We start from the raw sequence: 27,871 nt of genomic DNA on the forward strand, positions 1-27,871 counted from the left end.
TCTCACAGCTTTGATTGTATCCATAAGCATGGTTCAACAAAAATAAAAATTTAAAAAAAAAAAAAAGTGTTTCCCAGCTGCCAGGTAATTCTCACAAAGAGGTTAACTAGAACTCAGGGGGGAAAAAAAAAAAAAGACCCAAAACAAAATAAAAAGAAAAATAAAAAGGCCAGGAATTATTTTAATGTTAAAAAATAAAATAAAATAAAAGCAGATATGGCAACGCTACTAGTAAAGTGGAATACATCACAGAAACCAAAGTCTTTTTTGCAGGCAACACTGTTTGGAGAGAGGAGAACACTTGACGGGTGAAAAAAGTGAAGTTCTAAATTATATACAATAGTATCTAAGGGTGGCTTTGAAAAACAGTCTCCTTTAATGTGATTCAAGGTTTAACTTGCCGTTATCTATTGCTTATTTATTCAGATCCATAATAACACTTAAGAGAGAGACGGATGCGTAAAAATGAGACACCGTGGAATAAAGAAAAACCAAAAAAACCAGCTTTTTGTATGAAAACACCACGTGTACGTGCTTGTCCAATGTGGAATGTACCTACAGTCGTTTCACGGGCCGGGGGCTTCTCCTCGCCGCGCCGCTCCGGTAGGAAAACCGGCCGGTCCATCCGGCAAGAGAGCCGGGACGCGCTTTGCTTGCTGGGGATGAGCTCGCGGGAAGCGCCCCACAAGCCTCTTTTCACCCCAAAACTCGTTTCCAGGCGGAAGAGTCCGACTTGCCCAGCTGTGAACGGACAGGATCCGAAAGCGTCTGGTAGCGAGATGGAAAAAAGGGGCGGAAAGCCCTAATCCTTATGAAGGACGAGACTCAGTTGTTAAATTTTAAGGGGTATCCGATGGCTTTTTCCAGGCACTCTACCAAAGAGCCGGCGGAAAGAAAATCCCTCTCCACTTCCACAAATTTGATGTAGATGGATTTGGGCGACACGCCGGGCTCTACGACGCAGTTCTGAGATAAAAAGGCGTTGATCCCGACCCAATCTTTGCTGAAGGTTTTGGTGTTTGCCTGAAAGTGTAAAAACAGGCACTGCTGGAGAGTCCGGACCTCGGCGATGCCGAGGTAACAGTAGATAATCCGGGCGGATTCCATATCCACCCGGAGGGAGGCTTGAGGAGAAGGGACCTCCAGCTCCCCCTGAGTCTCGCTGCCGGGATCGGGCCCCCTGTGCTCGGCGAGAGGGGAGGGGGGTTTCTCGTGGCACTCTTCGTAACCGATGGCGTACAAGCCGGGGCTTTTGGGGATCCCTCCCGGTAATAAATACTGAACGACGTTTCCTCCGGTGGGTTTGGAGTGAGCGATGGGTATCCAGTCGATCTCCATGTGCAGCTCGAGGCACCTGGCTTCGCTAATGGTGATCTCCAGGAATTTATAATAAACGTTTTTCCAGTTCATTTTCTGCACTCTGGTCATGATAACCCGACCCTCCGGTTTTTCCGAGTTGAAATATTCCCGGAGCCGTTTGCCGAGGGGTACCTGCGAGCTGATCTCCGCGTAGTGGTAACGGATATCCTCCTTCCAGCGGGTGTTGTAACCGATGCCGAAAATGGCCAGTTTGTTAGAAAGATGGAGCCTGGAGAAGTCCGTCCAGCTCTGAAACAGCTCCCACTTCAACTGGACCGACTCCAAGATTTGCATAATATTCTGCATGACGTCACGCTTCCTGGAAATTAAAAAACACGGAGAGAAGGATAAAGGCATCAGTTAACTGGAGCTGCAAAACCATCCTGGCAAACGCACCGACTTTCGGGAAACAGGAATCCCTGCCGGCTTTCTTGGCTGCTTTTGGGCAATGGGTATTTTCTTACTGCATATGTCCTCCCCTAGCAACATATATATTACTAGGGGAGGTTACGGATTATAACACCACCTTGATAGTTGTTTTGGTGGGCTTTTTTAAATTAAACTGACATGGTTTAGGCCCAGCCGGCAGCTGAGCGCCACGCACCACTCGCTCACCCCTCCCCCGGCAGGATGGGGAGGAGAACAACATGGGAAAAACAACGGCAAAGCCTCGAAGGTTGGGATAAGGGCAGTTTACTGGGACAGCAAGGGAGAGGGAAACAATCAACAACAGCACTGATAACAGATATTCACAACAGGTGAGAACAGAGAACAATTTACCCATCCACCGACCGACTGACCAGACACTCAGCCTGTCCAGGAACCACACCGAACGCGCCGCCCCCCCACTGCCCGACTAGCCCCCCTTTTTTGGTGAGCATGATGTCCCATGGTATGGAATAGCCCCCGGCCAGCTTGGCTCACCTGTCCTGGCTCCTTGTGAAATTAACTCTGTCCTTGCCAGAACCAGGACATTATCCACCCCTTATTCCATACCATCTACATCATGCCCAGATTATTTCACAGACACCATTCTCTTACTCCATGGGCCATCGCTCTAAAGTGTCCATCGAGTTCACTTAGTCCATGGCTTTGGGTTCCATCTGCCATTACAGTCTCTCAGAGCAGGAACAATGGCACGTGCTGCTGGATTGTTGCACGCTGCATCCAGAGATTTTCACGGCCGGTGTATCTGGTATGGTCCATGATTGCAGTCTGGACATCAAAGATGTGACTTTCGATGAAGTTCCTGGGCACCAGTTGAAGTCAGTTCTAGTTCCAAAGTCCAAAGTTCCAAAGTTCCAAAACCCAACTTTTGGGTGATTCTTATGGTCATACCATTGATACAGTATATAGCTATTAATATCATACAATTTAATTTATTGGCTATTTTCACCCAAAATCAAATCCCCTTGGGGTACACACCGGACTTCCCCATCCTTTCTCATCACCCACCAAGTGCACCCTGGACCCTGAGCAAAAGCAATCCCGCAGATGGGCTTGCCTTTACCTGAAGCAGGGATAACCCAAACTGTTTTACCCAACATATTTTTCATGCGCACTACAGGAACTTTATCTCCTTCTACTGGGTGTGGAAATTTTGATTGGGCAGGGCCAGCTCGATTGGCAGATCCCCTGGTGTTAACTAACCAGGTGGCCTTTGCTAAATGTGTGTCCCAGTGTTTGAGGGTCCCACCACCCACTGCTCTCAGGGTAGTTTTTAGCAGTCCATTGTACCTTTCCATTTTCCCGGAGGCTGGTACATGATAGGGGATGTGATACACCCACTCAATGCCATGCTCTTTGGCCCAGGGGTCTATGAGGTTGTTCTGAAAATGAGTCCCATTTGTCTGACTCAATTCTCTCTGGGGTGCCATGTCGCCACAGGACTTGCTTTTCTAGACCCAGAATAGCGTTCCGGGCAGTGGCATGGGGCACAGGATATGTTTCCAGCCATCAAGTGGTTGCTTCCACCATTGTAAGAACATAACGCTTGCCTTGGTGGCTTTGTGGGAGTGTGACGTAGTCGATTTGCCATGCTTCCCCATATTTATATTTCAACCATCATCCTCCATACCACAGAGGCTTTACCCTCTTGGCTTGCTTGATTACAGCGCATGTTTCACATTGATGGATGACCTGTGAGATGGCGTCCATGCTCAAGTCCACCCCTTGATCACGGGCCCATCTATATGTCGCATCTCTTCCTTGATGGCCTGAGGTGTCATGGGCCCACCGAGCTATAAATAATTCACCCTTACGCTGCCAGTCCAAATCCACCTGAGCCACTTCAATCTTGGCAGCCTGATCCACCTGCTGGTTGTTCTGATGTTCCTCAGTGGCCTGACTATTGGGTACGTGGGCATCTACATGACGTACCTTTACAACTAGCTTCTCTGGCCGGGCAGCAATATCTTGCCACAATGGGGCAGCCCAGATGGGTTTGCCTCTGCATTGCCAGTTGCTCCGCTTCCACTGCTGTAACCACCCCCACAGGGCATTGGCCACCATCCATGAGTGAGTATAGAGGTACGGTGTTGGCCACCTTTCTCTTTCAGCAATATCTAAAGCCAGCTGGATGGCTTTCACCTCTGCAAACTGGCTCGATTCACCTTGTCCTTCAGCAGCTTCTGCAACTCGCCGTGTAGGACTCCATACAGCGGCCTTCCACCTTCGATGCTTTCCCACAATGCGACAGGACCCATCAGTGAAGAGGGCATATGGTTTCTCATCTTCTGTTAGTTTATTATACGGTGGGGCTTCTTCAGCACCTGTCACCTCCTCCTCTGGCGACATTCTGAAATCTTTCCCTTCTGGCCAGTCTGTGATCACTTCCAGAATTCCTGGACGACTGGGGCTTCCTATTCGAGCCCGCTGTGTAATCAGTGCAACCCACTTACTCCACGTAGCATCGGTTGCATGATGTGTAGAAGGAGCCCTCTCTCTGAACACCCAGCCCAGCACTGGCAGTTGGGGTGCCAAGAGGAGCTGTGCTTCAGTGCCAGTCACCTCTGAAGCAGCTCGAACCCCTTCATAGGCTGCCAATATCTCCTTTTCCGTTGGAGTGTAGCGGGCCTCAGATCCTCTGTATCCCCGACTCCAAAACCCCAGGGGTCGACCTCGAGTCTCCCCTGGTGCTTTCTGCCAGAGACTCCAGGTAGGGCCATTCTCCCCGGCTGCGGTGTACAACACATTTTTTACATCTGGTCCTGCCCGGACTGGCCCAAGAGCTACGGCATGAACTATTTCTTGTTTAATTTGTTCAAAAGCTTGTCGTTGCTCAGGGCCCCATTTAAAATCATTCTTCTTCCGGGTTACGTGGTAGAGAGGGCTTACTATCAGACCGTAATTCGGAATGTGCATTCTCCAGAAACCCACAACGCCTAAGAAGGCCTGTGTCTCCTTTTTGTTGGTTGGTGGAGACATGGCTGCTATTTTGTTGATAATATCCATTGGGATCTGACGCCGCCCATCATGCCACCTTATTCCTATAACTGGATTTCCTGCGCAGGCCCCTTCACCTTACTTTGTTTTATGGCAAAGCCAGCCTGCAGCAGGATTTGGATTATTTTCTTCCCTTTCTCAGAAACTTCCTCTGCTGAGTTGCCCCATACAATGATGTCATCAATGTATTGCAGGTGCTCTGGGGCTTCACCCTTTCCCAGTGCACTCTGGATCAGTCCATGGCAAATGGTGGGGCTGGGTTTCCACCCCTGGGGCAGTCAATTCCAGGTGTACTGGACGCCCCTCCAAGTGAAGGCAAACTGTGGCCTGCACTCTGCTGCCAAAGGGATCGAGAAAAATGCATTAGCTATATCGATTGTGGCATACCATTTGGCTGCCTTTGACTCCAGTTCATATTGAAGTTCCAGCATGTCTGGCACGGCAGCACTCATCGGCGGTGTGACTTCATTCAGGCCACGATAGTCTACCGTCAGCCTCCACTCTCCATTGGACTTCCGCACTGGCCATATGGGGCTGTTAAAGGGTGAGCGGGTTCTGCTGATCACTCCCTGACCCTCCAGTTGACGAATTAGCTCATGGATGGGAACCAGGGAGTCTCTGTTGGTGCGGTATTGCCGCCAGTGCACAGTTGTAGTAGCAATTGGCACCTGTTGCTCTTCAACCCTCAGCAACCCTACAACAGAAGGGTCCTCCGAGAGACCGGGCAAACTAGACAATGGTTCAATTTCCACTGCTTCCAAGGCAGCTATTCCAAAAGCCCACCGGTAGCCTTTTGGGTCTTTGAAATACCCTTTCCGGAGGTAGTCTATGCCCAGGATGCGCGGAGCCTCTGGCCCAGTCACAATGGGGTGCTTTTGCCACTCATTCCCAGTTAGACTTACTTCAGCCTTCAACAGAGTCAACTGTTGGGATCCCCCCGTCACACCAGAAATAAATATCGGTTCCACCCCTTCATAGTCCGATGGCATTAGGGTACACTGTGCACCGGTGTCCACTAGGGCCTTGTACTCCTGTGGGTCCAACGTGCCAGGCTATCAGATCCACACAGTCCAATACACCCTACTGTCCCTTTCCTCCACCTGGCTGGAGGCAGGGCCCCCTAATCCTGCTCATCATATTCACTACTCATTTCTTGCAGAAAGGACTTAGAAGTCCCTTCAAGAGGATCATAAGTGCGATCAGGCCTTCCACTTGATCTGGGGGGCTGCCCGGTGGAAACTGGAGCAGCATTCTTTCTGGAAGAGTCCCTTTGTACAGCTGTCTTGCCTTGTAGCTCGTGTACGTGTGCCCGCAGGGTTGAGGTAGGCTTCCCATCCCATTTCCTCATGTCTTCTCCGTGGTCACGCAGATAAAACCACAGGATACCTCGTGGTGTGTATGCTCCATATCCCCTCTCCGGAGCAGAAAAACGCTTACTCCTAACAGCTGAAATACGGGTCTGCGCAGGTGTGGAGTACGATATATCCTCTTTGAGTTGCCGGACGTCGTGGGACAGTTTCTCCACAGCCGAGACGAGGGAGGAAGAAAGGCTCTCTTCATATTGCCAGAGTTGGCCAGCCACTTCATCCACTGTGTTTGCCTCTTCACTCTTCCAGTTGATTACTGCCAGTGAGTTGGCGTACGATGATGGTGCACTTCACACAAATTTTCGCCACATGGGTTGGGTACATTGGACTTCACTGGGGTCTGTGAGCAACTGTGCATTGTCCGGATCATAATAAACCATTTCCCGCACAGCTAATTCCCTCAGATATGGGATACCTCTCTCCATGGTGGTCCACTCGCCCGGCCGACATAGGACATCTTCGCTGAAAGGATACCTTTCCCTCACACTTGACAGGAGTCGCCTCCAGAGGCTGAGGGCCTGTGCCTTCTTCCCAATTGCCTTGTCAATGCCCCCTTCCCTAGACAAGGATCCCAGCTGCTTGGCCTCCCTGCCCTCCAGTTCCAGGCTACTGGCCCCGTTATCCCAGCAGCGGAGCAGCCAGGTAATAATGTGCCCCCCTGGAAGGCGGCTGAAATCTTTCCGCATATCTCGCAGCTCACTCAGGGACAGGGATCGGGTGATCACTTCTGGTTCTGGCTCTTCTTCTTGTTCTCGTGATGGTCCTGGTTCATCGTCATCTCTCACTAAGCGAATCGATTTCCTTGTGTATTTCTTTTTGTGTATAGGGGCGACTGATACTGGTACGGGTTGATCTTTTGGCTCGGCTACAGGGCCTGTTGCGGGGGCTTGGGCAGCTGCAGGGCCTGCTGCGGGGGCTTGGGCAGCTGCAGGGCCTGCTGCGGGGGCTTGGGCAGCTGCAGGGCCTGCTGCGGGGGCTTGGGCAGCTGCAGGGCCTGCTGCGGGGGCTTGGGCAGCTGCAGGGCCTGCTGCGGGGGCTTGGGCAGCTGCAGGGCCTGCTGCGGGGGCTTGGGCAGCTGCAGGGCCTGCTGCGGGGGCTTGGGCAGCTGCAGGGCCTGTGGGTCCGCTCTCTTCCCCTGGATGGTGCTGTCTACTCTCAAGCAGTGTTTGATAGATTGTGGCCAGGGCCCAGCACAGTGCAGTAAGTTGTGTCTCCTTAGAATCCCCACAGCATCTTCCTTTCAAATATTCTACCATTTTATGAGGGTCTTGCAGCTGTTCAGGAGTGAAGCTCCAAACCATTGGGGGTGACAAGGTCTCTAGATACCCGCCCATAGTCTCCCACATGCCCTGCCAGCCCTGACCATTCAGCCTTGGGGAAGATCCCTGGGTGGTATTCTTGAAACAATTTTTGCTAACCCTGAACAGGAGTTGGAAAGCATGCAGGAGACCTAGCAATAGGAATATACTGGCCTGAACATTCCAAGGGTATTCAAAATTATCAAAAATTGTTGTGACCAACCAAAAGGGAAAAGGGGAGGTGAAAGAGTGGGAGAAGGTATCCCCCCCGTCTTCCCCATAGATTGGGTGCAATTATTAATCAATTCTGAAAGATACTGGGCAAGGTATGGGCCTGACCGAAATGCTACGTACAAGTACCAGCTCAGACTCATGACTGTCAATGATATCATAAGTCGATATCACACAGTACAACAATATGAGAACAGGAACCCCTCTCCCAGAGGTGATAAACAGCGCCGCAGGGATTACATAGAGTAAACACGGGTTTACAAACCAGAGCCATGTGACCAAACAGAACATCATTATGACCAGCGACTGTTTCAATAACATTATAAATTCTTATAACAATTTTGCTTTAACACACTTGGGTCAGACTTGTCCTTATCACAACCCCTTGTGCCCCACATTGGGCGCGAAAAAGACTGACGCGGTTTAGGCCCAGCCGGCAGCGAAGCGCCACGCGCCGCTCACTCAGCCCTCCCCCGGCAGGATGGGGAGGAGAACGGAAGAACAACGGCAAAGCCTCAAAGGTTGGGATAAGGGCAGTTTACTGGGACAGCAAGGGAGAGGGAAACAATCAACAACAGCACTGATAACAGATATTCACAACGGGTGAGAACAGAGAACAATTTACCCATCCACCGACCACCGGACATCCCGAAACCTCGCTGCCCCCCCACTGCCGCTGCCCCCCCACTGCCTGACTAGCCCCCTTTTTTGGTGAGCATGATGTCCCATGGTATGGAATAGCCCCCGGCCAGCTTGGGTCACCTGTCCTGGTTCCTTGTGAAATTAACTCTGTCCTTGCCAGAACCAGGACATAAACTCAGCAAAACCAAAGAAAAACCCACCCCAAACTCCTTCCAATCTCTCAGGCAAACTACAACCTCTGCTGGAAATCAGATTTCACTCCGAAAGTTCTGCAGGGAGTAACCTGGTAAAGAAAATGGGAGCCGATAAATCCCCAAATTCACCTTCTGAGAAAGATTTCTGCTCTTAGCAACTCCCCAAAAACCAGGTGGTGAAAACATCCTGCTCCTACCTGAGCTGCTTCAAAGCGATTGCAAGCAAACACATCTCTGGTGCCGCTAAATAAATGCGAATTCAGTTACCGGGTTATTCCTTACAGCCACGTGTTCCCACTGGCACGCAGTCTGTCGCAGATGACCGCAACCGCATCCCTAATTTGCGACCACCACTCAAAACGCCTCCACCTCGTCATTACCGCAAAATTAACGTGGGTGAACGGGGCTGTAATTGTAAAAAAAAAAAAAAAAAAAAACCAAACCAAAAAACCCCACAAATGCTCAGTCCCGGCACTGGATCAGAAACATGGCTCAAGGAACAGACAATGCCCGGACACAACCGACAGCGGAAATCCCTCTGGATATCTGATAAAAGAAATCCCTGCGTTTCCAAAGATTTCTTTTCACTCTCAGTAAACGACGGCGGTATCAAAGCGAGTTCCCACGGCAGGATTTACGCTTTGCTAAGCGATCAGGAGAGAGCGTTCGCGCACGCCTGAAGCGAGCTGGAACAGCTTCCTCCAGGATGAATGAGACACTCAGGGTGTAATTAGCTAGTAGGGAGAACTACTCATTTTAGGAGTTATTGTCCTATAATCAAAGCTGTAGGAAGATAACGCGACTCGTTTGGTAACGGTGGAATCTCTCTAGGTCCAACAAATGGGATTTAAAAGCTTGCTGCACGCAGCTCCCCTCCCTTTTATCCATAAAGCCAAACCACGATCGCACGGGGGTCAGCGCGTCACCAGGAGGATCCCTCCTCCTCCCACACCCCACCAGGAGAACATGCTGCATCCTCAGTCCCTGCTCCAAGCGACAATGGTTTCCTTCTGCGCGACACACCTGAACTCCCCTCCTCCTGTGGGCTCCTTCGCAAAGCTCACTTAAACTCCCTAAAATCAGCCTTTCTGCCCAATAAATCCCCACAAGGACCAGGTGGTCTCTTTTGCCATCATATACGGGTTTGAAGAAAAAAAGTGGTTGAGACCTGCAGCCCCTTCCCGCAGCACTGGAGAGGTCCAACCTCATCTCAAAATGCTGCTTTTAGAGGTGTAAACACAACGCACGTGATTTGGGACAGTTCTCCAAGCGCCGGTTGTCCTTCAGGTGATGCGGTGCCTGCAGGGCAGACTGAAGGCACCGGGCTCCTCACCGAACAACCTGACACACGACGGTTGGCGCACATCAGCTCTGCAAACCTCCAGTGGGGTGTCCAAACCCCCCAAACCAGGTCCAAGCAGTCCAGGCTGAGATCCCAAAGCCAGGCTCGCTCCTGACGGCGACGGGAAGGACGGCGTCCATCAGCACGTCACACGTCTTAACTATTGAGCAGCAGCAACCGCGCCAGAAAATTCCTGGAGAGATCTTGAAAGGCGTTTTGGCAAGTGCATCTCCACCATGATCGGAGCGTGAGTGAGTCTTCTGAGCATCAAGGAGGGGACCTGCTTGGCAAGCGGAGCTGTGTTTGAGCCAGGGGGGTTTAAAAAACCCTGCTGCATCCTCAACGAGCTCCCGCTTCTTATTTTAAGTTACTTCTGAGGAGTCACTTCCACTTCCCCCTGTCCAGCAGCAAAGGAGGCGGCAAGGAGAGAAACACCATACAGGAAAAATATGTATTTACCCCAAATCTGTCTATATTTACATACAAACGCCGCAGCAATACAAGCCTGGACCGTTTTAAAGCTTCTCTACGCCTTCCCTGACGCTTCTTCAGCAGCACAGCACCGCTACGCTTGGAAAAATGCCTTTTTATAGATGTTTGGAAGTGCAAGTTCACCTTCTGGGGACAAGACGGACAGACAAGGTGACAAACGTGTCACCTCGTGTTTGGTAGCACGGAGCCTGCGTTTTCCCGCTGTGATACGCTCACGCGACTCGAGACAGACAGCTGAACTCAGCTGACGGAAGCAGTCCCATCCAAACCCAGAGACAAGGAAAAACAGCGTGGGTAGATTTGTATTCAACAGTGGAGGAACAGAGCTAAGAACCAAAAGGAAAAAAAAAAGCCCCCACCTTTATTAATTAGACTATAAACGCAATTGCTAAGTTTAGTTCGGCATAAAATAGAGCTGAAGCTCTGGTGGAAAAAAAAAATAAATTAGTCACTCATCAAATTGCTCCTGCTGGGAAGAGGAATAATTTCGCTAGAGATGAGCCCTGGCAGCACCTCGCATACGGGAGAGAGGGGTTTTCCATGGAGGGAATCCATCACAAGAGGGAAAAAAGACATTTTAAAAAGGTCTGCTTTTCAGTTTTAGCATCTCCTCTTCCCACTTACAGCAGGACTCGGCAGCTGCCCTGCTGAGCTTCACTTTTCCCGGCTCTATCAGCATCTCCATGACTCGGCCGAGGAGAAGTAGAAGCAGTAATAGTCAAATTGTTACTATTATTTATTTTCGAACAGAAAAGTCTGAGATAGCAGAGGGTCTGCCCTGTGTCAATGCTGTGTGTCCCAAAGCAATCTCATTTTTCATCTGCAGAAGGTGCCCTAGAGCTGGATTTTACCAACCACCTCCGCATTTCTTTCTCCTCGGAAGCTTTTACAATTCAGATGAGGAAAAAGATGGGAGATGCAGTGCAAATCCGTTCTAAGGCGCTGTTTCCAAACAAAAGCAGACTTCAAAGAGGCCGAAACAGCTGGTTTCAGTGAAGGACCCAGCTCCCCAAGCTTCTTCTACTTCATCTTCACAAAGCCCGCAGTGAATAAAACCGCTCCTCGAATAAATTTAAAATAGCAGAACAGAGTCTTAAGCAGCGTTTTACTTTTCAAAACAGTTTATTTGGAGGCAGCAGTGTGCCGAGGGGACACAACAGCGGAGCTGATGTGGGGAAAAAAAGAGTCCAGCTGACAGAGCACGGGACCCACGCACAGCTTACCTATTGCTCTTCGCTTCCTACACTGCCTAAAATAAGGCAACCCGGGAAATATACGTCCTTGTATGTTTTTGGAGGCTGGTTATTTACTACCTGAAGCTAAGAGAGGCAGCGCCGTCCATGCTAACGTGTTGTGCACGACGCATTAGGTTTGTTGATGCACGATGGGGCCGAGCTGGCAGAGCAGCCACAGAAAAGCGAGTTGCCTGTTTCCGCAGGTTTGCGGTCAGTTGACAGCGACAGCAGCCTCATGCATGTGGGTTTTATCAGGAAAAGAAGAGCCAGAATAAATTCCAGCGCTCAGAGATACATTTCCTATGGCAAGCAACTTGGAGGGACTCTCGCACAAGCTCTGCTAGGAAAAATAATGTCATGGTGCACGTCTGCTCCCGTGGTTTTCTGCAAGGTGCTTAGCTCCCTCAAAAAAACAAACCCTTCCAAAAATCCTTCCGAAATCCCAGGGGAAGAAAAGGAGGAAGCAAAAGACAAGATTTTTGGCAATACATGTGCTTACAGCCCAGCATCGCCACATCGCAATTTCTCCACAGCAAAAAAAAAAATCGCAGCGCGAGGTTCAGCAAAGGATCTGAATGCTCCGCCACTCCCTCTGATTTTATTGAGATTGTTTCGACTGAAAATCTGCACATTCCCGAGAACGCAGAAGAACTGAAGCCCGACCTTATTCGAAATAAATTACATGTGTTTTAAAACGCTGGCCAAAAAGGCAAAAAAGTTTGGCATATATTTATTGCCTGTGGCTCTTAAGAATAGACGCAATTCTATTTATTGAAGATAATTAATAAATACGCAGCTTATCTTCGTATCAGCCATGCTTCCCCTGACTGCTTTTAACCTAAGCCAGAGTTTAAGAGCTCCTTGCTCTTGTAGTAGGGAGAAAAAGCTAATTTTTAGCAAATCTGTGTTGGAAAACGTTTTGTGCTTCCATTGAGCATATAAGGTGGGCTTACCACCCACACACTTCACAAAACACCCGAGAGTTCAGAGACTTGTGTGCATTTTAGAGGGAATTTTGGGGGAAAAATAAACCAACCACAAAACTCTGAAAAGTCTAATCTACCAAATCTAATCCAGCCGTCCACCTACACAACAAAACCTGGAAGTTTCAGGCAGTCCCAGCCTCCAACGCAGAAAATTCAGGATTATTTTCTATGCAGTTCCCTAAAACAGGCCTTGAAAGGTAAAATTATCCCAGAACAGTCCCAAGAAACCGTTCAAAGAGGTAATAACGTTTATACTGAAAAAGGTTATTTTTCTCCAGGTCATCCCTGAGTCGCTAAACTGAATTTGCTCCACGTTAAGGAAAAAAATCACCTTTGTGTCCCATAAAAATCCATCTGAACGAGGAGTTTGATGAAGCTAGGTCATTGCAATGACAATAATCTTTTTTTATTAATTTTTTTTTACGTTTTGCAGGACTTTTTTTCCATTTAGTTACAGTAAAAAAGCCTCTAATGACTTCCTACCCCGCCGGAGCTCCTTTTCCAGCATAGGAAATACCAGATCGACTTCAGATGACACTACAAATTACCGGCAGGGGAGCTTGCTCACGTGTGGAAACCCACCCAGAAGGGTCTGCGAGCCAATTTGCACTGGCTCACTCTCATTGCACGCAGATCTACAACCACCCCGGGGGTTTTAAAACCCTAAAGGTTGGAAGAAAGCAGCCCCGATTCGAGTAAATACGGCACGATTCTGTTCATTTTTCAAAATGCTCTGTGTTATTGTTGGCAAGGCATGGGAGATTTTGAATTCAAGGCATTCAAAAATACTCCAGTATTTGTCAGATTAAACTGCTCCAAAAGGTTACAAGTCAGCTCTGGAAAGTTATAAAAAGAAAAATAAGAAAAAAAAAAAATCACAAGCTTTGGCATGCCTTCCCCACCAAGGAAGGGAAATGCATGAGCTTTTCTTGCGAGCCTTACTCACACCGAACCAATGCTACTACCGGGGTGCTGTGTCCCTCTTCTCACTCTTTCCTTCCTCCACTCCTCCTATATTCTCTTTTTTCCTTATATCCAATGAGGCAAATGGCAAAAACACCCGAAGCCAGAGAGGCAAACGGCAAAAAAAAACCACCACCCAAACCAACCAAAATTACAAATAGATCCAAGAGTTTGGCCTCGGTCAGGATACCCACAGCCTGCCCACACACATCCCTAACGAATCTGACGGGTATTTTATCCGCATTTTAAGTCCTCACATTCACGTAGTAAGTCTCATTTCGTTTGCCGAACGACAAGGCCAAGGAGAGATAGAGTTGTGAAGCTTTTCAGATGTTCTGAGGTAACTGGAATAATGCATAAAGCAGATTCAACTGTATGAATAGTCTTGCACAATGTATTTATAATTATAATCAGAAGTTTCAAATATCCTCCCCTCCTGCACAACATCCCCAGGGAAATACATTCCAGGGTAAAACATTCATAAATTACTTACTGCGTGTCTTCTGAAGATTCCTGTTTTATCTTTAACGTTCTTTTTGTGGTTGGCATTTCATCTGAAAGGTAAAATTCCAACACATATTTTAAATAATGTTACTGGGGCTTTTTTTTTTTCCTGTTAAGGCTGAAATAAAATAAAATAATAAAAAAATATCAAAGTTGCTTCCTAAACCAGGCAGTTCACCAAGTTCTGCACAAGAGAGCTCTAGTTCCTAAATCCTCCGTAAGTGAATGTTATTTTCCTTGGAAGCGACGCGGTCAGTTAAGAGCTAAATCTGCCTCTGCAAGTGCAAAACCTTTCAAGGACAAGACTACAATTCCTGCTATTAAAAATCGCAAATCAATTTAATTGCAAACTACATTGTTTAAAAAAAAAGAAAGAGGAAAGAAAAAAAGATTATTCTGCTTTCAATGGCACATTTGCAGAGCAAGCAGCAGAACAAACGCATCTGTATTCCATTTCAACGTTGTGCGCTAAGTGCTTTTCTCATAACTTCTCCGAACACGAGTATCGTCAGCCCAAGCGCACACAAATGTCTCCGATTCGGCTGAAAGAAAACGGTGACAAACCAGGAAACCAGGGTTTGACTCATCAGAACGAATCAAACTAGACAGAATTAGCGGTCGTTTACATACATTTTGTAATGTCGCCTTCTCCCCACCGGTTCTCTCCCGCATATTTCTGACTTATAAACCCCCTGGGGAAGAAGTCTGGGAGAACCGGAACGCGATTAACAGCCAACCTGCAAATTTTAGTGTTAAACTGCAATTTAAGCCTCTTTCAAAGCATCCCAATTCACGAGTCCCCTGAAGACAGATGTGTATGGATACGTGACTGCATCTCCTCTCCCCGTTTCATCTTACGAATCACGAGGGGAAAAAAGCCCCACCAACCCATCGCACCAAGAGCCTTTATCCAATTCACCTTCCAACTACTGCTTTGCTTGGGTCTCCGTTGAATTTGATCCACTTAAAGTTTCCACCGTGAAAATAACCCCCTTGCTCAGGCAAGGGAGGAACAGGCACCCATAAGATCAGTGGCTCAAGGGATATAAATATTCTTAAAGAAACCCACTTCTTCACAAAACTGCTCAGATCAGCGTGCATTTTCAACCAAGAACGCAGTACCTCGCTCCGTTTGGCAGAGTTCAATAAGCAACAAATCTCCAAATTAATTAATACACTGATTCTTATGCAGAGACACCAATAATTCACGCAAGCAGAGTGTGTGGAGGATTTTGGTTTAGGTCTCAGTCCTGGAGTGTGAGCTTGCTTTTTTTATTAAAAAAAGTCACACATCTGGATATAAGCATATTTATATATTTAAAACAGTTAGGGTATAGAGGAAGGAGCACCATTTCTAGTCACCAGCATTAACAGCAGCGGTCTGAAGTTCTGTTCATAATGTCGGTGAACGGTATTTTATCTAAAGGATGTCCAAAAAACAGGGTCCCACTGAAAGGGAAAATACCTCCCTGATCCCACAAGGGGAAGTAAAACTGAGCAGGGGACGGAGAGACGGGGAACATGTGGCCGCCTCCTCCACTGTTTCTGGCCATGCAGCCCTTCTTCCCTCCTGCTAGGCTCTTTAAACTCAAGTCCCGATCCTAAAATACTTTGGGAACCACGGGGATGATGAAGTAGGGAATTTCTTTCCCTTTTTTCCCCCAAAACCACCAGGTGTTTACTATCTTCAGCACACTACGTCCGAAATAATGAAAGTCGGTCCTGAAGTACGTACATGTGAGATGAGGGGGGAAAAAAAAATATCAGAGGATGGAAATCTTACCCAATTCCTGTTCGCCGGTCTGGTAGCAGTGAAGATCCTGACTGTGGTTTCCCCAGTCCTCCTGCGAATACTCCTCCATCGTGCTGCCGTCCGACTCCAGCTCCTGGTACAAGCCGCTGCTGTTGATGAGGACGGGCTGGCAGGGCTGGGAGTCCCATCCTCCCTGCCCAAACACCTGCTCCAGCTGTTCGAACGTGTAGCTGCTTTTCCTCTTCCCAACGCCGTGCTCCTTCACGCGGCTGTAGCACCTGCGAAGGGTCTGAGACAGGAAAACGCACATTAAATCAGATGGCAACGGCTTGGAAGAGCAGACATTCACTTGCAGACAGTTACAGGGCTGCTAGGCAGATTTTAGGGTTTTGGGTTTGGTTTATTTTTGGTTTTTTTTTTTTTTTTTTTTACTTCTGCTGATCAGTAGTTTCCCCACGCTCACAAGCTAGATGCAATGCTCCCGAATTAATCTACGCCTGCTGGGAAGCATTGTATGTATCCAACGTTCCCACTGCGGCGATTTTAGCGTTAACATCTACGACACAGGACAGAGTTGCATAGCAGCTACAGGTTCGCCACATTTAACTCGGGCAATTTATTCTCTTCCCCACTTCAAAAAAAAAAAATCCCCACATCTGCTATGTAACATAGGGAAAAAAAAAAAATATATATATACCAAGAGATTCCCCAGTCAGAGATACCAACCAGCCAAGAAAATGCACACCTACTACAAGGAGGAGAAAGCAGAGCTGGTGTTTGTGCCCACAGCTTGCAGAAGGTGAAGCGGGGAGGAAAGAGAAAGAAAAAAAAGAGAAAGAAGAGTCCCCCAAAGCAAAGACGGTCCAACCTTCCTTACTCTGCTAAGAGGACACAAGGTACAAAATGTATATGCCTAAGCTATTCAGCTAGGAGAATATGTATTACTTACATATTTTGCATTCCTTACTAACTCTGTCTCTTGTGAAGCTGCTGAAATTTAAAAGAGGTCAAATCAATAATGCTCCCAATTCCCAGACTTCGATATCAAGCATTAAGTAAGAAACAATACTAAGATGGTTCTGTCTAATAAGCCTTTAAAAACAGTGCTGAGGCCAAAACCTTCTGTACAGACAGATGGAAAAACCTGGTCTGCTTTTGGTGATCCCTTTAGCATCCCGCAACAGCAAGGCAAAGCCGTACCGGCCTATGATTTCCCCCCCACCCCGATCCGGAGCAACGCACAGCTATTTGGGGGGGCGGGGGGGAAATCTTTATGTGCGTCCCTCAATGTGGTTTTAATTCCACCACCACTCTGCTTTTGAAAGATAATGATGTGCCCCGGGTTTGCTGGATCTTGACGGTTTTCAGACTGGTAGAGCGTTAGAAAACATTTTTTTTTTTCATATTAAATTTATTAGATTGCTCAGGTTCTAGCTTGAATGTCAAAGCCGCCTTTGGAGTTCAAAAGCGGCATTAATTTGAGAAAAGCTAGTCCCGTCGCCTTGCTTTCTGGAGGAGGACTGTAACAGACTTTCAAGCACACGTCATTGCAAAAACCACTTGTGGGTTTTTTCCCCCAAAAGGAACTTTTACATCTCCGGAAAGCTCGAACCTACCTAATGCTCCTCATATACCGGTTTAACAGCATCAGCAGGAAAGGAATACATTGCTAACCAGTTTCCTCGTGATATTCAGAGCCCTGGGGGCAGAAGCAAAACCGCTAAGCAGCAAGTTGGTTTTACGATGCTGTTTCAAAAAACACACACACAAAAAGAAGACAAAATCAAATAAAAAAAGATAAACCCACATAAACACCCAGGCAGCAATAAGCACCAGAGTTTTTCAGTGGTTTAAGGTGGAACCCTTCCCGATTTTGCCTTCACTACCTCTCAGGATAAACGGGTAGATCCTTTTTGGATGGACACCATCAAATTAGTTTCCGTCTGCAAGCAGGGGAGGAAAAAAAAAAACCCGCTACAAAAACCTGGAACCAAGGAAGTGGCCAAGAAACCTGCTGATATTCACTGGGGGCACACTGGGATCCTTAGGGCTGGGGGCACAGATAAATTTGGTTGTTAAAATTCAGCAACAAGAACATCGAGGCGGTTTTAAATGGTTTGGTTTGCCGTGGTTCCCTTTCAGAGGAAAGGCACATTGGAGGATGCATCGCCCAGATTTTTCACTCCAATTTCTCTCCTTTCAGCTCAAATCTCACCAGGGGATATGGGCAAACTCTTGTTTCACTCCCAAACTCTTTCTAAAATCCACCCAAGTCAGATTTTTTGGAAATATATTTCCCAAACCCCAGTTCTTACGTCTGCCCCAGCTTATCCATGGGAGTTAACTGCAGATTTAGCATCTCTGGCTGATTTTATCAGCAACCTTTACACTAAACAAACCATCTCCAGCTCAGTTAACGAAAAAACATCAATATTCTTGGCCAAGCCCCCTTGGGAACACTCGACGTCCGCAGACACTTGCTCGATTTTAAGTGTGTGCTTCAAACATCTCTCCCTACTGATGGAGGTATGGAGTATCTCCTACTGGGTTGTAGCCTAGTAGTAATTAACTATTTCGTTCAGGCTGCAAACTGGCTTATTTTACCATGAAAATAATTTGGCGTCAAGTCATGGAGAGTGGTCCAAAGGGAGCGACACAAAAAGGGGGTAAAAATAAATGAGCAGTATTCTTATTGCTCGATACTCTTGCAAGTCAAGAGAACTTTTGAGGTTACTGCCTAGATGCTTCTGGACCTGGCTGCATGATTTACCTCTGCTTCTGGCAACAGATAACCTGAAATTTGCGTGAGATAATCTACAATTTGGTGCTTTCAAAAAATCACCGGAAGGCTGCGGCCAAGCAGCTGGTGGCTCCTCAGTCTTGTTTCCCGGAGAAGCGAGACTCCCAGCTCTTCCTTCTCAGACCTAAATAATTGCTTGGACTTGAGGAAACCTGCCCTGGACATTTTATAGCACTCAGTGGTTCAGAAGCCTTTCTCCCAGCAGGTTATTCTGATTGCCAAGATTTAAGAGCTAGGTTTTTCTTACGCACCTCCTCTATTCCTCCCGGTGTCCAGCTCAACTCCTGCTCCGGGGTTCCTAAAGTGCACATACATATATTGATACAGATAGACAAGAAACCAGTAAATTTAGGACAAGTAACTGAAAACAGACCTGATGACTGCCCAGTGACTGCACAGACTGGAAGAGACCGAGGCTTTTGCTTATTGTTCTGCAACACTGCCTGCAATACGAAGACAGATTACCCTCGCTTAATTTATAATTACGAAATCCAAAGGAGGAGACAGTCAAAAAGCTTGACGTGGATTTTTCTCACCATTTCTAACTTACGAGCCCTCATCTTCTCTACAAGCGAAGCCACGGGAGAACCAATCGCTCTGCAGGAACTGCAGCATGACGATCAGAAAAGCCTTAGGAAGCGACTTTGAGGAAGACTGTAGACACAGGCCTCCCAGCAAAAAAAAAAAGACAAGGGAGAACCACGCCACAGCAAGCTTTTTACATATAACCCCAGCGATGTTCCAACACAAGGAACTCCAGATCCCTGCTCTGAGACGTACTCTTACTCAGCGAGAAGCTCTGGGCTCTGCAGAGCAGTTAGGTGGCCTACAGATGTGTCCGCATTAATCTATTTAAGTCTATTAAATGATAGCAGCTGGCCTAGAAGGGGTCCCGATGGCACAGAGCACCACTTAGCACGGTGTTCATCTATGAAGATGCTCTTTTACTTAACAGGAGACAGGAGCTCTTGGCTTTATGTCCTGACTTATGAACATCAGTAGCAAATAGCTTCCTTCCCTGTCGCGCCAGGACGCTCACAAGCAACATGAGAAGAAACTACACTGGGACAAAAGAAATGGCTTTTGAAGCCTGGAATAGTAGGACACGTAGGGATGACCAGCCCAGTGAAAGGTCTTGAAGTTTTCATTCCCAGGTTGGATGGTGGGAGCACAAGGAAACAGAACCATCTACAGTAGCCCGATAGCTCTGCTCAGCTTGCTAGCTCATGGACTTTTAGGTTAAAAACCGTGTGCAAGGCAGGAGAACATGAGACTCACGTGGGATATCACCACAAGAAGCCCTCTTTCTGTGCTCTATCCAGAATAAAAGGAGAAGAAAAAGCACCTCAAACTCTTGAGAGTGCCATACACCACTGCAGAAAGGTAGCTGACGACTTCAACGTGCCTCCAACACGAGACACCAATTCGTAACACTCCTCTGCAAAACACAAGCAGCCTTGTGCAAACCCACCTTTAAAACTTCGCCAGCGTGTGTGGCAGGAGATGCCACGGACCGGTCCGCATAGGCCCCAGCACATCTGCCAGGGCACAGCGCTTGGGGACACACCGGCAGTCAAAATAAATCATGCTTTGTACCAAAAAGCAAAACCTCAATTGTATCCCGGTGTGTCCGGGACGTCCAGAAGGATTTGGCTGCAGCCCGAAGCTCTCCGGTACAGAACAAGGAAAGCGATGGGGATGTCCCAAGAGGAGAAGGGACTTTGCCAGCAACCGAGAGGGAATGAAGCCGGGGTATAACAATCTGCGGCCCAGCTGGATCATCGTACAGTGATACGCGGTGCCAAGAGACAACGAACTTCCCTGCAGCGACGGCGGGCTGCACCTTGCGTCTCAAAATAGCCACCTGCGAAGACACTCCATCGGTTGCTGCTATTAGAGCGCCGAGAATAAAATTATTCATACCCTTCTCAGGGAGTTGATGCCAATCGAGCTAGACACGTAGAGAGAAGAAACTCTCCAGTATTGCCTGCGGAAAGGCAGATGGCTGGGCACCTCCATCTCCCGATGTGCCGAGCTCCTGGTTTAAGACAGCACTGGAGGAAAAGAAGAGTAACTAGTTAGAGTTTGAGAAGGCGGACCAGCAAAACCACAGTCAACGACTTGTGGCTCTGTGAAAGGTTTAGGCAGGATGGATGCGTCCTACAGACAGAGCTTGGCTTGCAGAGACACATGAGTAAGGTTCAACCTAGCCCTAACACGACCTGCTCAAACCCAGTGTTTAAAACCCATCACTAGTTACTTTAGAGCAATAAGCCATGCTTGAGTAGATTGTCTTGCCTTCAGAAACATGCTCGTTCCTAAAAGCAAACTTAAAAGTTTCACGCAACCACTGTGATGGGGACAAACACCGCTGTGCCACCCACAAAGTGCCTGTCAAGGAAAGCCCAAAGCAGTCCGAGATGTACTCAAGAGGTCATCTCTCCATCAGCAACCCGTGAGAGACCACAGGCTCAAATCCCTGCTGGTTCTTGCTCTCAAATGAGCAGAACAAAGCCACGTGCCCCTCCAGAAGATGAAGAGCAGCAGAAATCCTCCCACAGGTGGGAGGCAGAAAGCATCAGCACAGGTGGCACCACGGGGGAAACCTCTCGTGTGGTTCAGAAAACTAAAACACCTTTACGTGCAACATCACCCTGGCAGCACGTCATTGCCCACCCTGGGGCCAAGTGTCTCTCGGCGAAGGTCCGTGACGTTACTGGTGGGGAGAAATACCGAAATCCATGGGAAAAGCTGGAAGTGAAAGACCAAAGGTGGCTTTAACTCCAGTTTTCACCTGGACCAGGCTGAAGGGTTGGTAACTGGTGAGACCGCAGCAGTCTGGAGAGCATTGCCTACTCGGCCCTCAAATTTAAACACTTAGCAGGACGGAGCATAACGAGGAAGAGTAAGGAAAGCGAATCTGCTCCCACACGGGTGCTTGAATCAGTACCCTTTCACACCAGCTTCATTCTGCTGAGCATTTCAGGTGCACCCAGTTGCTTCTTTAAACCAAACAAAATCCGGGATCAACCATCACTGCCACTGGCATTCCTTCCTGATGTCAAAGCAGCCTCTGCAATAACCGATGCCGATGGGATGCCCGAAATTTCCACCTGCCTGCGAGTGCTGGCTAAGACTGAGTGACAGAAACCACGAGGAGAATTTTTAACACCTTTCCAAGTCCTCCATAGTCAAGGAGCAGGACAGGGAAAAACTGCATGCTCCCAAACTAAAATTTAATGTTCACAAATCTCCCAAACTGAGATTTGATGTTGAAGTTCACCAAGCTCGTCCTTCTGCAACAAGTTCCTGGCCATCAACGGGTTCTGTCCCAACAAGATAACCTCCTGGCTTGCTCCCAGCTCCCTCTGGGAATCATTCTGTACCCATGCAACAAGTGGTGGATGACTCAGGTATGCCAGAACGACCGGACCAGAGTATTACAGACACCACTGGACAGTAAAAGACACTCGTCCTGCATGTGCAAAGTGAGACAGATTCCTACCGGCACGACACTGCTCTGCAAATACCCTGGCCGAAGAGAGCGGATCAGCTGCTCTGCAAGAGGGCTCACTCCATGTGACGCTCTCCTCCCAGAGATGCTCCTCAACAGCAGCCCCATGATACGTCCAAGAAGGAGTGAAACAAGTAAATCTGTTATTTATCACTGAAGAGTTTATTTCTTCCTGCTTATAAATGTCAACAGAAAGTTGCTCCCACCTACCGGGGCCCGTGAGATCCTCCAGTGAGAAGTTGGGCTGCTGGAGGGGATTCAAGGAATGACAAGAAACGACCCAGCCTGGAAAAACCAGCATGTCTGAACCTATTTAACCCAAAGAAAGATCCGGAGGCAACCTGAACACCACCTGCATGCATCACAGCCAGCGGAGCGACCAGGACAAGGATCCAGACCCGAGATAATGAATGCACGACAAAGGTAAAACGCGTTCAAAGAAAAGTAGAAGGCAAAACTGTTTTGAAGGTGGACAGTTGGGTGGTTGATATGAAACGTATCGACGCTCCATCATTTGAGAGCTTCAAATTAAAAGACTTTGCTCAATGTTATTGAACCCGGCAATGAAATTCTGGGTGAAATCCAATCTCCCATATCGCACAGGAGGTCAAACTAGATTACGGCAAGTGTCGCTTCTGAGACAGTCTAGTTAGCGCAGCTTTTCCGTCCTTAGGAACAACTTCACGCAAGACTTAAAAGATTGTTTACATCGTAAAGCAGCTAAAACCACAGCCCCATAAGCCCCCATCATCGCTTTACACGTAGCTTAAAGCGAGAAAACACCAGTGGCTGATGTTCAGGTGTAATTTTTCATTCCTTCCCATTTCATGTGGGTTCGTGGCATTCACTTCTCCCCTTTGTGCCTATGTTCTCCGAGGGTTTAACCCGTGTCTTCGAGTTATTTATTCTTCCTTTGAAAAATAAATTACATGCTCAGCAGACAACCACATCCCAGCAGAAACCTCCAGTCACCCATCTGGTCGCTACCTACGGGAAAATCCAACCCCAGGGCAGTGGGTTTGCGATCAGCAGTGGGGCTTGTGAACTCCTACAGCCAGGAATTAGATGTCGGAGCCACTCCTCTTTGAATAAATGGCTTGGCACCGACTCTGGGGAGAGGAGAACAAATTTCAGCGGCTCGCTCGCAAAATAAAAAGCAGAACCAGCATTTCTGTGGTAGCTGAAGAAATGACATGTTAAATATGCCCCTGAATTCATTTTAAGAGTCTCCTGCTGCTGAACGGCAACTTTTTTTAAGGATTTTAAGGAGCTGGAGTTAACAGCTAACCTCCTGCTCTGCGGCTGAAACATTGAAGGGCACCAAAATCAGCTGGAAAGGGTTTTGCCAAATATTCTATCACCTGCCTTAAACCACTGGCGCTGAGGTCAAACCTTAAAGCTTACAGGCTCTCCCACGCGCTGCTGGAGAGAGGTGACGAGTTTTGGGATACGCAAACCAGGCTAAATCCTGGATCATGAAGATATTTAGGAAACAGAAGGATGAAAAGCATGGGGTAAATGACACTTTAACGAGAGCTGCATGTCACAGGGACAGTCAGAAGAGATTACTAAACCAGCAAGGATTAAGGATACAACCTGACACGCCAGGATGAGGAAACTACAGAGCGCAAGACGGCTTTTCCGGGAAGCCAAGAGGCAAAACCAGAGACGGCTCAATCCTCCTGCAGCTCCCAACTGCCGAATTCACCGATCCGCCAACCCCAGAGCCGCGAAATCGGATTCAAGATCTCTTTCCAAAGGAAGAAATCAGGAAAAGCTGCTGGAAAGGTTACGTGTGAATCCCTAAATCTGAACCAGACACTTCCAGAGCGGCTTGAACCCGACAGCAGTCTCGTTCCCAGCACTGCTTATGTGCAGAAAAGCACATGCAGATGTTAAGAGACAGATGAAAATCTGAACCGGGACCTTACTTTGCATCCTGTTTGAATTAGGAGAGAATACAACTGGAAAACTTTCTTCTTCGGAGTTGACTTTTTCCTTTCCAGCTCATTTCTAACTCGCTCTTCGAGCCTCGGCAGAGTGCAGGGAAGGCGGGCGTCCCGAAGAAAGCCAATATCGAGTTCTTATCTAAAATGCATTTATAAAATAAGTTGAATCCGACACGTTTTAAGCACGATTTACACTTACCATACATCAGCAAATCCTCACGCTACTCTCCCTTGATGAGCATTAAGTCAAAGCCTATAAAATCACGGAAATATGGAGCGTTACGGATAATAAACGGAAGATGAAATCCTTCATCGCTATCTCCCAGGCCCCGCTTTCAGCTCAAAAGCTGACAGCAGGGGACTACGAAGCGCCTGTGACCTTCCCTTGTTCCAACAGTGCGTTCAAGTCGTCCTACTCTGTCTTAAAGATGACTTCAGGCATTGACCCCTCCACACCCAGAAGTGATTTTCTCTCTTGGTCGAGCATGAAAGAATCAAGTAGCCAATTCTGCCTGGAATCCTACAAAAATTGGGATTTTAGGGTTGGCAACGGCTACTGCGACTACCTCAATAATCCCCATATGAAGGTGAACGTGAGAAACGCCAGCGAGCGCTCATTTCACAGCGATTCCAGTGAAAAACCTCCTGTAAGCCTAAAGGCTTTGGAAAAAGCCACATTTTTGCGACTGTGTCGATGAAAACCCTCACGCAGTTGGGATCCAGGATACGCAAAAAGCTCGGGCAACATCACGATGGGTGTGGGACGCCAGGCACAACTGACGTGGAACAGCTGACAGCCCAACCTGTGAACGAGTACAGGCAGAGGACAGCACACGGATGGAAAGCAAACAACCCCCTTCCAGCCAGACCTTTCAACTGGATTTTACGGGACTGAAGAAGAATCCGCCCCAACGTATCGCATGTTGATCCGGAAACATCTAACGGGTCTGTCAAGAGCCGCTCTTGGAGCCGCTGCAAGGTGATAAATATAAGCTTTGTGCTCTTTCATTTCTTCTACGCTGTTTGATATGTGTGTGAAGTGCAGTTTCTTTCAAACTTAAATATTTTATGGGCGAAGATGCGTTCCAGCATCAGTTCTTAAGGGAAAGGGGGAGAAGCCCTCCTCTGCAAGAAGCTCACAAACTGCTGGGAGGATGGGATCTTCCAGTGGTCACCAAAATGCTTGTTCTGGCCCCAAAGCAGCCACAACCCATGACCAGCTCCATCCAAAAGCATCGTCTGAATGCGGACAGCCAGTTTTGGGCTGCTTTAAGAGTAAAACTTCTCCTCATGACCTGCTTAGCACCCCCCAAAGAATTAATGGTCAAAAATTGGGGTAGAGACCCTCTACAGCTGCTGCATAAACTCCCACCACAACCCGAAACTGTCGGAGTCTCGTGGACAAAGCCAAACCGCCTCAAGTAACTTCTCCACCGCACACCAGCCTGTGGCAAAGCCCAAAGGTCCGCAGAAGAACCAATTTAAGCAACGAGCACCTCAAAAGCCAACAAGGGACTTGAAGATGTTTCGCGGCGCAGCAACGTTCCTCTCAAAAAAAATATTTGGATGCGTTTGAGGGAAATAAATCCCTGAGCAGCAAATATGACAGGATGACACGAGGAAAATACATTAAAACAGCTATAGGAAGGGGGGTTGCTTCGTATTGACCACCTGCTTTCTGGGATGAAGGCTGTTCTAATTAACAGGGATCGAAGGGTGAATCTCTCCCTTATTCCCAAGCATCCCCGATACTGCGGAATCCCTTATTTCACATATTTAACAGCCTCGCTGATCCCCAGCAATAACGAGACGTTACTTTTTTTTTTCTTTTTTTTTCAATTGATCAGCATTTTAAGTGGCTGCATGGGCAGCCTAATGGGTCATGAAAGGGGAAAATAAAAGCCGGAGGGAGCTCAGAGCATTTAATTCGCCCTTCCAAGCTCCAGTCACGTTTATAAACAGAAAAGCCACCTCATCCATGGACCCTCCAAACATCCCCTCTTCGTAAAAGCAGACTCCCAAACCAGACACCAAACCCAGCCTTTCCCTTTTTCCCCAGGGAACGATGCAACTGGAAAGATCCCTCTTTAAAACCTGCCGCCAGAGGAGACGCAGCCCATCGGGCTGTTCAACGTGGCTCAATTATTAAAGAGGTTTCGGAGACCGCAGCACACCGGGGCAGGACATCGTACCCTGTAAAGCAGCTCCGAAGCTAAGGAGGGAGCCACGAGTGCAAGAGGGCAACCAGAGCTCAAGTCGCCCCTCGTTACCGCAATAACTGGGAGCCCCCTTTTCCCACGGGGGCTTCGGGGAGCAAGGAGGCAACCCGGGGGATGCGGTGCCCCAAAAACCCAGGGGAAAGGACGCTGCGGGGGGCTGCAAATGGCTGGGACGCTGCGGTCCCTCACCGCTCCGGACCAAAGGATGCTGCTGCAGCCCGCCCATGCAGGGGGAACCGAGTGGCCAAACCCGAAGGATGCAGCGTCTGAAAAGATGCCGCGGGTGCGAGGGCTGAACCCGCGGGACGTGGCGCCCAGCCTGCTCCGGGCCAGGAGGTGCCCACCGGGTGCTGCGGGGAGCAGCAGGGCACGGGGAGCCTCGCACCCGGGGTGGGGGGGGGGCGGGGGGGCGAAGGCTGGGGCTGAGCCCCGGGGACACCGGCAGCCAGGGCCGAAGGCTGCTCGGGAAAACGGCTGCCACGGGGGTGATCCCACGGACGGGCTGCCCCCAGCCCCGAGGACAAGAGACGCCCCGGGAGGTCGCCCACCCGCAGGCAGACGGGCGGCCGAGCCCTGGGGACACCCGCCGCCCCCCGCCCCCGCTCCCCTCCCCGCGGACGAGCCGCCCGCCCCCCGCCGGGGTACCTTGATGCGCTCCCGGCACTGGGAGGGCGTGCGCTCGTAGCCCAGCTCGGCCAGGGCGCGGGAGACGCGCTCGTACATGGCGGGCCCGGGGGCCTTGCTGCCGAAGACGGTGCCGGCGCCCTCCAGCTGCTGGTACCGCGCCTCCACCAGCCGCTCGTTGCCCCAGACGGCGATCAACGCGTTGGTCTCCGCCGGCGTCCAGGACATCCCGCGGCAAGCGGCGGCGGCGGCGGCGGCCGCGGCGCCGCCCGGCGAGAAGGAGACGGAAGGCGAGGCCCCGCCGCGGCCCCCCGCCCCGCCGCCGCCGCCGCCCCCCAGCCCGGCCCCGCCGGCCGCCGGCCCCGGCCCCGGGCCGAGAGGGGAGGCGCCGCTGGGGGTGGAGGGGTCGGAGAGGCTGGGGTTGCCGTCGCTCAGCGCTCCCGGCGAGCCCGGCGACAGCACCTCCATCTTGGGGATCTTCAGCGGCGGCTCGGCGGCCGGGAGCTGCGAGGAGCCGCAGGACGCCGCCATATTGGAGATGCCGGACCGAGCGGGCGGAAGTGACGCGGGCTCCCCCGGCGGGTGGGACTTCCGGCAGCCCCGAGGCGGGGGGCGGTGGCGGCGGCGGCGGGAGGTGGGGGGGGGGAGGGGGGAGGGAGCGCGTGCCGCCGCCGCCGGGGGCGTGGTTCGAGGAGAGGGGCGTGACCATGACCGTGGAGGGCGTGGCTCGCCGAGAAGGGGCGTGTCCGAGGCTGGTGGGGCGGGGCGTGCCGCCAGGGGGTGTGGCCGTGCGAGGGGCGTGGGAGCGCTTCGAGGGGGCGTGGCCATCTGGAAGTAGGCGTGGTCAACCGAGGAGGCGGGAGGGGCTGTCCGGGCGGGGCGGGGCTTAGCAGAAGGGGGCGTGGCCAGGGCTGGGGCCTTGGCTCGTAGGGTGAGGCCACGGGCAGTGGGCGTG

The 27,871-nt window shown here is 49.5% G+C and overlaps 1 protein-coding gene across 23 annotated transcripts; it reads right to left on the reverse strand.

The window, feature by feature from the left end:
• Positions 1 to 27,452, reverse strand: MSANTD2 (Myb/SANT DNA binding domain containing 2). 23 transcript variants are annotated; one of them, XM_054803044.1, is made up of 7 exons: positions 26,938 to 27,452; positions 15,873 to 16,099; positions 10,144 to 10,209; positions 7,787 to 7,802; positions 7,229 to 7,266; positions 4,855 to 4,884; positions 1 to 1,678 (listed from the first exon to the last, which is right to left on the reverse strand). In XM_054803044.1, the coding sequence occupies exons 1-7, from the start codon at positions 27,445 to 27,447 to the stop codon at positions 826 to 828; spliced, it is 1,740 nt and encodes a 579-aa protein (XP_054659019.1). In that variant the 5' UTR covers positions 27,448 to 27,452; the 3' UTR covers positions 1 to 825. The 23 variants fall into 23 exon arrangements, 12 of the variants coding, with proteins under 12 accessions (XP_054659019.1, XP_054659018.1, XP_054659009.1 ...); XM_054803043.1 differs by lacking the exons at positions 4,855 to 4,884; positions 7,229 to 7,266; positions 7,787 to 7,802; positions 10,144 to 10,209 and adding exons at positions 14,047 to 14,107; positions 16,760 to 16,788; positions 25,356 to 25,371 and having other exon boundaries at positions 15,841 to 16,099; XM_054803034.1 differs by lacking the exons at positions 4,855 to 4,884; positions 7,229 to 7,266; positions 7,787 to 7,802; positions 10,144 to 10,209; positions 26,938 to 27,452 and adding exons at positions 14,047 to 14,107; positions 16,760 to 16,800; positions 18,862 to 19,053; positions 19,147 to 26,861 and having other exon boundaries at positions 15,841 to 16,099.
• Positions 27,453 to 27,871: the final 419 nt, after the last annotated feature.

The sequence above is a fragment of the Grus americana genome, chromosome 24 (assembly GCF_028858705.1).
Source record: "Grus americana isolate bGruAme1 chromosome 24, bGruAme1.mat, whole genome shotgun sequence".
NCBI lineage: Eukaryota > Metazoa > Chordata > Aves > Gruiformes > Gruidae > Grus > Grus americana.